Below are 13,088 nucleotides of genomic sequence, written 5' to 3'. Positions count from 1 at the left end.
GTGTGTGTCTTGAGCTTAGATCTTGGGCAGTGCTGTTACTGAATTGTCAAGATTTGGATCTGGTTGAACAAACACTTTCCTAATGGGGTTTACGGATAATATAGTTTCAAACTATATGGCATTAATGGAGCAGAACTGCTGATAATTTGTAATGAGGTTGTTAAATTACAACTCTGCAAAACAGCTTGCACTACACAAGACCAATGCACACTCTACAAAACTCCTGGACCTAACAGAAAGCACAGTGGGAGCAAAGGTCTAGTGCCATATTAGAGGGCAGCAGTTTGTAGTCTGCAGCACAAAGCTCCTAGTGTTTTAGGAAATAGGCACTTGTGAAGTTTTTCCAGGAGTCCCAAACCACAAAGACACAGACTGATTTACCTCCAGCACTACCTTGATACAGCAAATTGCAGTGCACAGCTTACCTCAAATATACATCTATCGGAGGAGGAACATAAAGAAAAGGAAGATGAATTTAAAAAAAACAAACATAAAACCAAGAATAAGGGGGCGAAGACATATTCTAGTGTTCTAGTGTTGCTCTATGTTTTGGGTGAAATGTCTCTGTGGTGATGTGGGCATGACCCAGCAAGAGAATCATCACAGTGGTGAAGAAAACTCGGGAAAGAGGAAGCGTGAGCCGGATAAACAATCCACTTAAGTCTTTATTTGATACACTTTTCAGTACAAGTACCTAAGGTTGGCTTATCAGCGTCATATAAATGCACACACTGGCTGTGTGTGTCTCTCTTTCTCTCCATTCTGGCAGTCTGGATACCTCCAGCTCTCACTGAAACACAGAACAGATGCTAGAGTTTCCTATAGGTGTCAATCTTTACCGTTTTCTTTCTCTCAGCCTCACTCTCCACAGACGTCACTCGACCATGCCCACATCACCACGGTGTCATTTCTGTACTCCATACAGAATATCATAAATATTTTACATTTTTAAGCAAGTTTTAAAAATGTCCACCCCGTAGTCCTGCCACATACTCACGCAATTGGGTGAGCCATTGTTAATATGGCCTGCCTATTTAACCTTGTCAAACAAACAGATTGCAATTCTGTTTGGACATTACACACTTCACCTTTATTATTTGATCTGTGGACACATGCCTCAGCTGGATGGCTTTTGGTCATTTGGGGGAGAGTCTTTGTAGTGCCTTGTGCCATGAAAGTTGAATTTTTAAGATGGATAATCAAGTGGTCTGGATATCCTGAATAATAAATCATCTAATTGAGAAACTACAGCTACCTGGTTTTATTTTGAATAAAATAGATCATGGTACTTCGTCTACAGTTGATGACTACTAAAAATACATCTTGTGACTACTGTATGCATTCCACTTCACATCGTTGTGCTCCATCTAGCTGCAAGATTGATCCTGTGTGTAAGCCCCCAAAGAGCGAAAATAACGAGAACCGGAAGTAATTTATCCCATTAAGAGCTTGGCTTTCAACTATCATTTCTGTCGTTACTTCCTAAGCTCTTGTTATTTCAGACTACGAGAGACTTAGAGTATCATTCAAACCCTTGGACTCATCGTTGGCATTTTGGAAAGAGAACACTCAGTTGCTTTGCTGTGAAGGTCAGCCTAAGGTGCTAACAGGCCTGTCCTTAGGGGCTGCACGCCTTCTACATTTCACATTCATCTTCTTTTCATAGGCCTGCTGCCTAATGCTTGGACACAGATCAGTAGGCTTGTTGCTTGTTTGTGGTCTCTCTCTCTCTCTCTCTCCCCCATCTTTTTCCAAACATGTAGAGCTCTGAAGATTACTCATGCTGTCCTTTGAAGAACGGAGCATCACAAGAAATGATGGATAATACAATATTGGAAACTTCTATAAATGAATGTTAAGTAAGGAGGAGTCTCTTCCTTTATGTTGCCACTTCTTCCGCTGCATTACGTGCACATACGCTAGACATCTCACATCAAAGTTCCTCAGCATTGGTCCATTCTAAAGTGCTGTTTTCATTGAAATCGATTTGCTGGTACCAAGCAATGAGAAGTCATTCATTTTCGTTGATACTTTGTGATTTCCAGCGACAGTCAATATCTTTGTGTAGTCAGGCTACAGTCTTCATCTCTCTCTCTATTTGAAGGAAGGAAGTCAGCTGAGGAAACGTTAAATATCAACTGTCTTTTGGAGCATGAGGACAAGGCCAAGGCCGATTACAGTCTGGTTAAGGTGTGTACATGATGTATGAAGCTTAGGTCCAATCACATTATTTAGGTCTGTCACTCTGGCTTTGCAATAATCAGACTGGTGCGATTTCAGTCAGACTCAAGGGTTTACATGACAGTTCAACAGGTTTTTTTTATAAGTCTGACTGAATTTGGACTGTAAATGGCATTTAAACTTACTGAGTGATGTTGGCGATTCAACAAATTTGAGCAGAGATCAATTTCAAGCAATTTAGCAGGATACAATGTGGTGAGTTCAGACTGTGATCCTTCACCTGAGAGAGTTGGATACTGCGGTCGAGTTGAAATGCAACTAGTTGTCATTTCTAGAGACTTGGTGAACACCAGTGATTTAATCATTGACAGTGTGAACACCCCTAACACTGTCGCTAGTCACAGCTGCGGCTGGTTAGGACAAAAATGGAAGAGAGAGCTTTTATTGCTTGTTGGGTTATCGTGTCGCACCTGGTTTGGACACTTATAAAAGTGTTTTTACATTAGAGCTTTTGGTGTGGCCCCAAGTCTGTATAATGTTTTAGTTAAATCCATTTGGTTGGTGTGACAACTGTTTCCGAACTCAGGTGCCCACCTATGAGTTTACTACTTGTTGCTAGTACTCATGGTCATACAGTCACGTTGAAGGTGCACAAATACCACGGGTCAGATCCAAAAATACAAATTGAAAAGAGTCTTGCATGGGTAGGGGGTGAAATTAAACTTGAAGTGTGAAAACTGCCTAAATAAGTTCTCAGGCCCTATTAGTCTGAGGACCAACAAGATGTGTGTGTACGTTTGTGTCTATGAACTCTGAGTAAGTCTCTGGACTCTCTTGCTGCAGGCTTGCGGAGCTCATCTGAAGATTAGTCATTAAAGAGATTGAGCTGCTGACTGCTGAAAGCCTTTCTAGAGATTTTCACAGCTCTCTCTCTCTCTCTCTCTCTCTCTCTCCACCCCCCCACCTCCTTTATTTTGTACTTTTTACAAGAGACTGTCTGGGAGGTTTACCTCACAGGCTTCCCTCATTTCTCTGTGCTCACAATGGCTCCGTCCCCAAATCTTGTGAGCTGTCTTACAGTTTACTGCTTGAATAGACTAGTGGCTTCTTAAAGTGGCAATATACTTTTAGCAAAATCGAAAAAAGAATGAGTTTGACTTAATTTCAAACAACATCTTGCCTGTAAGGTCTTTTTGAGTTTGTTGCTGTAGTTTGAAACTGCTTGCCAGCTTGAACTTGCAGGTAAAATTTGTACCAGCTGTTAAACACCTTAATGCCATTGGTCCACATCCTCAATGGGTATGACCAGGTGCTCTACCTGCTTTGATGCCAACATATTTTTCCAGTTAATTTCTTCACTCAGTCGAGATCTGTCAACATGAACACACTGGAGTGCAGTGTTGCCAAGCTGGTGCAAACTCGCCTACATCTATACAATCATTCTTTAGAGACATATTCCAAGACCATGTCATATACATTTTTTTTTTCTAGATTGGTCTACATATGTAAACAAATCTACTCCAACATAGAGTGCCCGTTCACTCTGTTGTTTGTTATGCTGCTCCTTTCATGTGGCTTTGTCTGCAGCCGAAAGCCATTTACTAGTGATGGGAAGTCAGATTTAATTCCGCGAACTGATTCTTTCAGACCGTTAGTTTTAACCGGTTCAAAAACAGATTTAGCACTTTGTTAATCAGGCTAATAAGCCGTCGAGAGGGATGAAGGCCGACCGAAGACGGCAGTGCGAGAGAGAGAGAGAGAGAGAATTACGGACAGCTGTCTGACACCTGTGTGCGTTTGTCTTTTTGGTTGAGTTTTATATTAAAATATGATTTATATTGTCAAGCTGGTTCTAGCCTCCTCCTTTCCGTTAATCCCCTTACACTGGTGCCAAAACCTGGGAGGGAGGAGGGATGCGCTATAGTAGAGTCCTCGCCACTACCATCCACCCTTACGGAGCAGCCACGGCCGTTCGCCGGGGGATGGAGGAGCCCGGCCGCCTGAGAGCGGAGGTACGGCTGCCAACCGCGAGGGGAGGAGGGGCTCCCAACCGACCGCCTGAAGCAGTCTGGGCCGCTGCCAGGGGTAGAGGAGACCCCTACCATCCACCGGAACGCGGCAGGGTATTCCATCCGCCAGGGGCCGGAGGACTGCCTCCGATCCTCCCGGGGAGGTGCGGCTGTCGTCCATTAGAGAGTGGAGGAGTGGCCGAGCACCAAGCTACGCCGTATCAGAGAACCGCTGAGTACATTGTTTTTTCCTCTCTCTCCCACTGCCGCTCCGTGTTGGCCTTTCCCTCTCTGAGGCTTGAATAACCTGATTTGGGGTTACAACAATAGTACAATTAATTTACATCTCTTGACTGAAACGTTTTAGGATTTTTCATTTAAATGTTATTTAATAAAACTAGTCATATGCATATTCCCAGTACGTTTTGTTTGCCATTAAAGAAACTTACAGTTTGCCCCATGCTCACTCATGTCCTCAGTGTGATGAAAATGAAACTTTTATACATTTGTTTTTTTATACAAGTAGCAACATTGGAGAATAACATTGGAAAAGGTAACCGTAAGGTATTTTACAAAAAAATACACTTGTTTCAAAGAGAAAGGCAAAATAGAGGGGTGCATGCTCATATCAGTAATCCTCTGCAAATTTTGACAGTTCGTGTGAACGGCTCATTCAGTTCTTTTTGAGTCGGACACGACCGATCAGCTGACTTTCGATTCTGCCTGTAGGTTTGATTCCTTCATTTCGAACAGCCTCTTTGGTTCAATAACTGGTCTAGTAACTCGTAAGAGCTGTCTACCTGCATCTAGTTCATTTATAACTCGGTCTCAGGCTACTAATCATCTGCATTTAGTTAATGAAATTCAGTTTCTTGAAAATGTCCATCACAGTTAGCTACACAATTCATTAAGTCTAATTATAAAAATATAAATACAACTAGAAAACAAATATGTTATAAATCATGCAACCCTTTTATACACCCATCTTTGCTGTAGTATCAGTGCAAGAGGGTAACAGGTGCATTTTATGTGTAGCATGTTAGCATTAGCAACATGACTGCATAATGTTAATATAAAGTCTTATATTTTAATGCTTCTCTAAATGGTGGACCGTGGACCCAGTATCCTGTTTGCAAACAGGATACTGTTGCTTGACTCTTTCAACCTTATTTTTAGATCAGAGCGAAGAACAAATAACTTTGCAGTGAGTGTAACATAGCCCCTTTGTGCAGCACGATTTTAGACCAAAGATATTTCACTGTGGGTGGGACACCCAGTGCAACGCCACAGTAAAAGAAACCAGGCAGATAAAAAACGACAAAATTTATATTCGACATCTCACCATGTCTGCCATCATGGATTTATTCACTGAGCTCATCACTCTTCCTAATGGGATTGCCTTTTCTGCAATGGATTCCTGTAATGCTGCTTTAGAATATGGCAAAACCGAGGGATCTTAGGGGGCCTATGATACCTTAAAATGCTGACTCCATTGGCAGTTCACTAGGTTTTGGAACAGAGCAAGTGTCTTCACACGGAGAGTGTTTAGCACTGCTGACCATTCTCTCGCCGACTGCTAATGTGTGTGTCTGGTGTTCAGATCTAAGACTGCGTCTCCTGAGTGTCTTCTGAAGGTGACAGCAGGGACACATTGAGCCTTGAGCTTATTAGCCCCTCACCACTTCTTTTCACACACACACATGTTTGTTACTGTCAGCTCCTTCAACAGCACCCGCTGGCTATTCAAATCTATTCACAGTCCAACCAGTTTCAGAGCTGGTACAAAAATAACCTGTGTTCACCTTGTCCCCCTACAAACCACCCTCCATGCAGTCAAATGCACACTGATAAAACTGCAGCAAAGCAATTACTTGCACTAGAAATTGTGAGTGGTGCCAGCCCATGCAACACTCGCTACCTGGGTGTTGTGGGTAGTTGCCAGGGTGTTGCTATGCAGTTGCTATGGTGTTCTGGGTGGGTTGCTAGGTGCTTGTTTGCTTGTCCACAAGCCAAAAATTCAAAAGGGCCCACACCCAATTTTCTTATATTCTGGTCCCATGATATGGCCCTCCTTCAGGTTCTGTAGGAATTTTTTGCCTGTTTCCATGTCTGCAAAGGTGTACGTCTGATTGCTTCACAAAGAAACACACCTTTCAAGTTATGAGTTACTTGCTGAAGTTTGGTGTAGTCTGGTGAAGTATAGTTAGGGGTTTCATTAAAGTCCGTAATGCTAAGTATGAGCAATAATACTAGTGATACTTGCATTGACACACCATTCACAATGTGAGTGCTTGCTTGTGCAAAATTCACTGCTACAATGCTGGGGTGTCGTGGGTGGTTGCCAGGGGCTTGCTGTGCAGTTGCTAAGGTGTTCTGAGTGGTTTTATGCTTGTTGTTATGCATGCTAGGGTGTTGCTAGATGGTTGCTAGCATGTTCTGGGTGGTTGCTAGATGGATACTTAATGTCTGTATGCTATCCCACTTACCAAATATACAAATAAATGGTTATGAAATATTGATTTGATGTGGAATTACTTTTATGTGAGTAGAAAGAGCATGGAGTGATAGAAAAGTCATGAACCCAGCTCAACTATGTAGTACATTGGTTTCCTGAGACAAGGGTTAATTCTACAATTTAGCGTTAAAGAGATACTTCACCAAAATATGAAAATTCTCTCATCATTTACTCATCCTCATGCCATTAGAGATGTATATGACTTTCTTTCTTCAGCAGAACACATTTGAAGAAAAACAGAAAAAATATATTTTCTGCTCAGTAGGTCCTTAAAACGCATATAGATGGCAATACGACATTTGAAGCACCATAAAGAACAGACAGTCGGCAAAAACGTCATCCATATGACTCAACTGGTTAAATTAATGTCTTCTAAAGCGAAACGATCCCTTTTAGTGCGAAAAAGATCAATATTTAAGGACTTTTAAACCATAAATCATGGCTTCCAGTCAGCAGCTGTATGTATACTCATTCACGAGAAGGCGGAGTTCACGTGGTCTGTCATGTGACGTATTCTCGTTGACATGTTCGGACGTAATCTCACATTTTTCTCTCGGTTAAGACATCCAGGATGAACACAGAAATGCACCATTGTGAGTAAACATACAGATACAAATACAGATTTAAATAAGAATCAACTAAGCTTCTGTACAGCGTTCCTCCTACTCAGTTGTAAACAGCACTGCTCTTCCGGTTGTGTCTCTCACGTGTGTCTGTTGCTGCACAAACGTGCCAATGCTATTACATCACACGTACTTACCGGAAGCGATTATTTATAGTTTATAAGTACTTAAATATTGTTATTTTTGCTCCAGAAGTGATCGTTGAATGAATGACCTTTATGCTGACTATCTGTTTTTTTTAGAGCTTCAAAGGTGGTATCGCAACTATCCCTTTAACATACAAAAATATTTGACCACCGGCTACTTATAAACCTTTAGACACAGACATACCGTGAGCTCTGAGGTTGGTTATTGATAGTATATGCTTATATTTAGTGTTGTCCCAATACGATACGGTATCAGAATGGGGTCTGATACTTCGCTTATGTACTTGACTATTGTTCGTAAAAATGCTCCGATACCAAAAACCTATACCATCTGACGTACGAATGTCATACATAAACATTCAGCGCACAAATAAAATCATGTAATGCCCTAGTGAGATTAGTTTGCACTATATTGCGCGAGTCATATACATACAGACTTCATATTTATTTATTTAAATAGTAGCCTTTTGCGGTTTAAAAATCACTTTGAGTCACGTAGCGACCGGTTATTTCAGATTGTGAATCTGCTGTCATTATGTCAGAACTCCTTGGTCAAAACACAAACACTTCAAAATAAAAGCTCCGCCAGACAAAAAGCTCAATTCAAATGAAAAAAGGATGACAGAAATAGATCACTACGGTATAGTTATGTAATATTCACTGTTATACTACTACTAATAATAGTAATAATAAGTAATATTGTATATATGTAAAGGCAATATCTCACACTCATCTATTATGCAGCACTCCCAAGTGGACAGGAACTGTTAAGCTCTAATTATTTTGTCAAATCCCTAACCCTGTACGAGCCTTAACACGACTAATACGATTTTCAGAGGGAAATCTCATTTTGCTATTTATGATCTAGTGACGCTGAAGTCAAGATGGAGGTATCATACATAATTGGCTTGTATCATGTTACAGCCTGTGTATTCAGTGTTATTTCAGAGGGAGTGTGTGTGTTGAGTGGGCAGTGTATCTGGGACATTGCATAAGTGTGTGTGTGCGTGCGTGCATCAGGTTGTGTTTTAACCCGTTTTATCTTCCCCTTTACACACTGATGGGATCCATCCCAGACAGAGGTAACACAATATGTCAACAGATGCTGAACTGGCATGCTATGTGTGTGTGTGTGTGTGTGTGTGTGTGTGTGTGTGTGTGTGTGTAGTCCCACACTTAATTATTCTGAGTGTGTGACATCTGTTCTTCAGTCACTGTCTATTTTATGTCAAAACACAGGATGAAAACTGTGTTCACACAACTGTGGAGTCACCTTCGTTCGGACTCATGAAATGTGAACCAGTTTACTGCAGAAATATCAAATACAGTGTGTATTGTAAGGGAATTGTAAAGCAAACTAAGTGATTACTTGCAGTTAATATTGTTATTCATTATAGATACATTGGCTGTGTCTAGAAATCTAGTGATCTGCCTACCTTGAAAACATTTCATCATCATAGAATGTTTAGGCAACCAACCGGTTTAATGTAAACATTTGCACACACCTAGGATGCTAGAATTGCTATTTTGGCAGGCAACCCTCCTGATTTAAAGATTAAAATATGCCAATGAGCCCTGCAAATGTTGTTTGGATAGGAAGCCTACTTCATTTGAACAGGCCTATGATGTCAGCAATGCTGTTTTCATGGGCAACCCACTTGATTGGAATGTTGAACGCAACTCTGATGCCCTAAAATGCGGTTTAGGTTAGAAACTCTTTGATTTAAACATTCAAACACAACGAGGATGCCCAAAATGTTGTTTAGGCATACAACCCACTTGATTTAAACATTAAAATATGCCAATGATGCCAAAAAATGCTGTTTACAACGACAACCCACTCAATTAAAATGTGAAAATATACCTATGATGCCCAGATGTGCTGTTTAGGTAGGCAACCCATGATCTGGACATTTGAACATACCTATGATGTCTAAACGTGCTGTCCTGGAAGGCAGCTCACTAGGTTTTGAAACACAGCCATGTGCGGTTTTGTAAGTGACACTGATGAAATGGTTGTTTTAACATTATAATATATTTATATATATATATATATATATATATATATATATATATATATTTTTTTTTTTTCATATTGTTTCCTCTCTTACTCGTCTCTTGTATGAGAATGCAGCATTGCATGATTGTACTGTGTGGAGTCAGTGTTAGCATGCTAGTACCTCTATCTACTTGCTCTGTTCACACTGTATGGAGCTCTCATTTCAAACAGGACTCAAATGTGCCACCTAGTGTTTAGTTGAAGCAGTGCTGACACACTATCTCTGTTTCTCTGTGGGCACCTGCAGAAGATCACTCAGGACCGAGAGAGATTTGCTGATGAGGGAAGCATCTTCTACACACTGGGAGAATGTGGACTCATCTCTTTCTCTGACTACATCTTCCTCACGACCGTCCTCTCCAGTGAGTGTATCTGAGTGTGTTTTCCATTACCATTGTGTTTTTCTTAAAGGTTATCAGACAATGGAGTCTTTGGTATTTCCAAAAAATAATGTAATTTCTTAAATAAAGTAACTTTTCGTTTATGTTCTGCTGGCCGATATGACAGTAGGGTCTTGGACATTGAATTGACACCTACTGGCAATGGACTTCTGTTGGACTTCCGTTGAAGAATTTGCCCTTGCGTATTTCACATTTGGTGAACGTTGACTGTCAAATTTGCCGCATTGACCAGTAGGAATTTGCTTGGTTTGGCAGTGACCTCTGTGTGGGCGGTGATTCGTACACAGCTTCACTGAATTCCCGAGAGTTCATGGCAAATTTGCCATTGATCATTTTCACATGCAAATGAGATTGTGACAAATTCATAAACTTGCGGCACATTGTCCATTGTTACCAAAGGTTTGCTGAAAGGTTCGCCACTACTTGCGAAAAGCTGCAAATTTCTGGCAAACATTTGTGGTGAAAACTCATTTGCATGGGAAAATAACGAGTGGCAAATTTGCGGCTAGTTTAGATTTTTGTTGTAAGGGTATTTACAATGAACAAGGATATTATTTTAGCGGCAAGTTTCTTTTTAATTTCACTCTCACCTTGTATAAAATGCAGCTTTAAAAAGAGGCTGATTGGCTATTTGTTTTTTGCTGATTTCCCATGGTTTTTGAAGAGCGCGGATGTGCATGGAACTGACCGGATAACAAACGGCATAGGATGGAGCCCAACAACAAGTCAACAAAGCGGAAAGAGTAAAAATTTCTGGGAGTACTGTGGGAAAACCACATACACTATAAACTATACCAATTTATGAACACCAATGTTAAATATCGATGGTCCCTCACGTTCGCATATATGCATGCACATTGGGGGAATCCCAGAGTTTTATGTAAGAGGGAAACCTCAATATTGAAGTTAAGGTTACAAACACACAAAAAGCTCTGGAATATCTGGAAATAAATCTAGAAATGTTTGTTATTTACACAAGCGTCGAAGGGAAATTATGTTGCTATGTTGAAAGCTGACATAAAGAGTACACCTCTTATACAGTGCATGGAAATGCTGCTTTCTTGCAATAAGCCGCATTCTGGTGTCCATGTAAACGTAGTGTATGTATTGTTTTACCTGAGATTACTGTGCTTTTACTACAAATACTGCTATTACACTGTTTTTGCTATGCAAGAGCAATGGTAAATGTCCATAGTTTTTCTATACCACTGGCACGGAGTAGATAAAGCTTTACAATTATACCTGCAATTTTTAACTGCTATTGTAAGAGATACCGAATTTGTTTAGAAATGAGTGTGGAGTCATACCTTTTTTAAGTTGCATATCAGTCATAAGACGGTGCCAACTTATTCTTCTTTGTTTTCAGAGTATATTTAGTGCTTATTACTTCTGGATGTGGGAAAAAGTTTGTCACCACGCAGTTTCCACTCATCTCGAAACGCTGCAACAATGAGTTGCGGTTTTGTTGCCGAGTGAGCTACATGCATCTTGTTATATATATTATGTTCTGTTATTATCGTTTCATATTATGTTTGAGGTTATTGATAGGCTTTATAGGACATGCTTGAAAAAGGTAATTTTGGTGCTCATATTCAATGCCAAATCATGTTGTAAACCCCGTTTTTCCCCCCTATTTATAAACTTGCATATGTTTTCTCTATTTCGTTCCCTTTGCAGCTCCTCAAAGAAACTTTGAGATCGCCTTCAAGATGTTTGACTTGAATGGAGATGGAGAGGTCGACCTTGAGGAGTTTGAGCAAGTAGGTGAACACACAGACACTCAAAGACACTTTTTAGTATCATATATAAAAGTATTCAAATGAATATGTTCTGAAATGGAGCTGCTATATATTTACAATCACCATTTGTGTATTTTGTTCTGTAAGTTTTGTTATTAGAATTTGCCCTTCTGGCTACATTTGCCTTTTCTTTGCAAAGTCACTGAGTGTTATTTACCTGGTACAAGCTGGTCTTTCACAATGCATCATGGGTACATGCTGCACCCATTAGGCAAGAACACTGTATGTGTTTAACAGAGCTAATATACTACAGTCGCATCAAAGAGAATATTTAACACTCTTCCCTGGGCATGTGGAACACCAGTAGTGAGACTATGCAGAGTATGGCCTATGGTTTATGGAAAACAAAATTCGTACTCCTTTCATTTATAACATCAAATACATGTTTTACAGCTGCTGATTCTGAAATGCTATGCTTGAATTTAAAGGAATACATCAAAATTGCTTGATTTTACCAACAAACCCTGTTGAAATGATTTATTAAACTGCAGAATTTGTGCAGTCGGTGATTTATTGATGCTTCTCTTTGTTGGTATCCCAGAATCTCACAAAAATCACTGCTAAACAACACACTGCCATTATTCCCATAGAACTACAGGAGCTAAATGCCCTTGATGTCCTTGTGTCAGTTACCCAGTTCCAGCTGAACTTTCCTCAGTCTCTGGACATCTGAGCAGTTTGACCTTCACCCTGAAATGAACTCCTTGAATTTATCCCAGAGCTCTTGTCTAGTAGACATTTACATTCTGGAAGTGTTTCAGAACAATTATAGAAAGCAAACTTCAGTGTTCTTTGTGGATTTCAGCTTTAGGTCAGTTTTCCATCAATAAATGACAAAAAATAACTTTAGAAAAGATCAGTTTTTCTTTTTTTTAAAGGATTTCTGATGAGGAAAGCACCTTCCAGAGTTTATCAACTCCTTTTTCTTCTACTCCTACTACTACTACTAATTCTTCCTTCTCATCCTGCTGCTTCAAAAATGTTTACATATCCTCCTCCTCCTGGTCCTGCTTGTTCTCCTCCTCATTGTTTTTCTTCTACTACTTCTTGTCCTTCTCCATCTTTTTTCTTCTCCCTTTCATTCTTCTCCTCCTCATTCTACCCACCTTCTATTTTTTCTCTTCCTCCTACTTTTTCTAAAGTTTTTCTCATTTGTGTCCTTCTCCGTCTTTTTCTTCTCCTACTTCTCATTATCCTCCTCTTTCTCCTCCTCCTCCTCATTCTTCTTCTCCTACTTTTTATTATACTTTTTATGCTTTTTCTTCTCATTCTCCTCCTCCCTTTCTCTCCTCCTTTTCATCATATTTTTTGTTCTCCTGCTTCTTCTCTTCCCTCTCCTTCTCCTCCTTGTCCTT

At 40.2% G+C, this 13,088-nt stretch overlaps 1 protein-coding gene across 3 annotated transcripts in view; it reads left to right on the top strand.

Moving 5' to 3' along the window:
• LOC127660734 (calcium uptake protein 1, mitochondrial-like) overlaps positions 1-13,088 on the top strand; it is an 89,698-nt gene that overhangs the window by 59,963 nt on the left and 16,647 nt on the right. For all 3 annotated transcript variants that reach the window (XM_052151122.1, XM_052151120.1, XM_052151121.1), the window contains 2 exons: positions 9,781-9,895; positions 11,612-11,694. In XM_052151122.1, coding sequence (XP_052007082.1) covers positions 9,781-9,895; positions 11,612-11,694 — 198 coding nt within the window. The remainder of the gene's footprint in view (positions 1-9,780; positions 9,896-11,611; positions 11,695-13,088) is intronic.

This window comes from Xyrauchen texanus, chromosome 20 (genome assembly GCF_025860055.1).
Source record: "Xyrauchen texanus isolate HMW12.3.18 chromosome 20, RBS_HiC_50CHRs, whole genome shotgun sequence".
NCBI lineage: Eukaryota > Metazoa > Chordata > Actinopteri > Cypriniformes > Catostomidae > Xyrauchen > Xyrauchen texanus.
The sequence above is the reverse complement of the archived record's forward strand: the minus strand, read 5'-3'. Positions and strand labels throughout refer to the sequence as shown.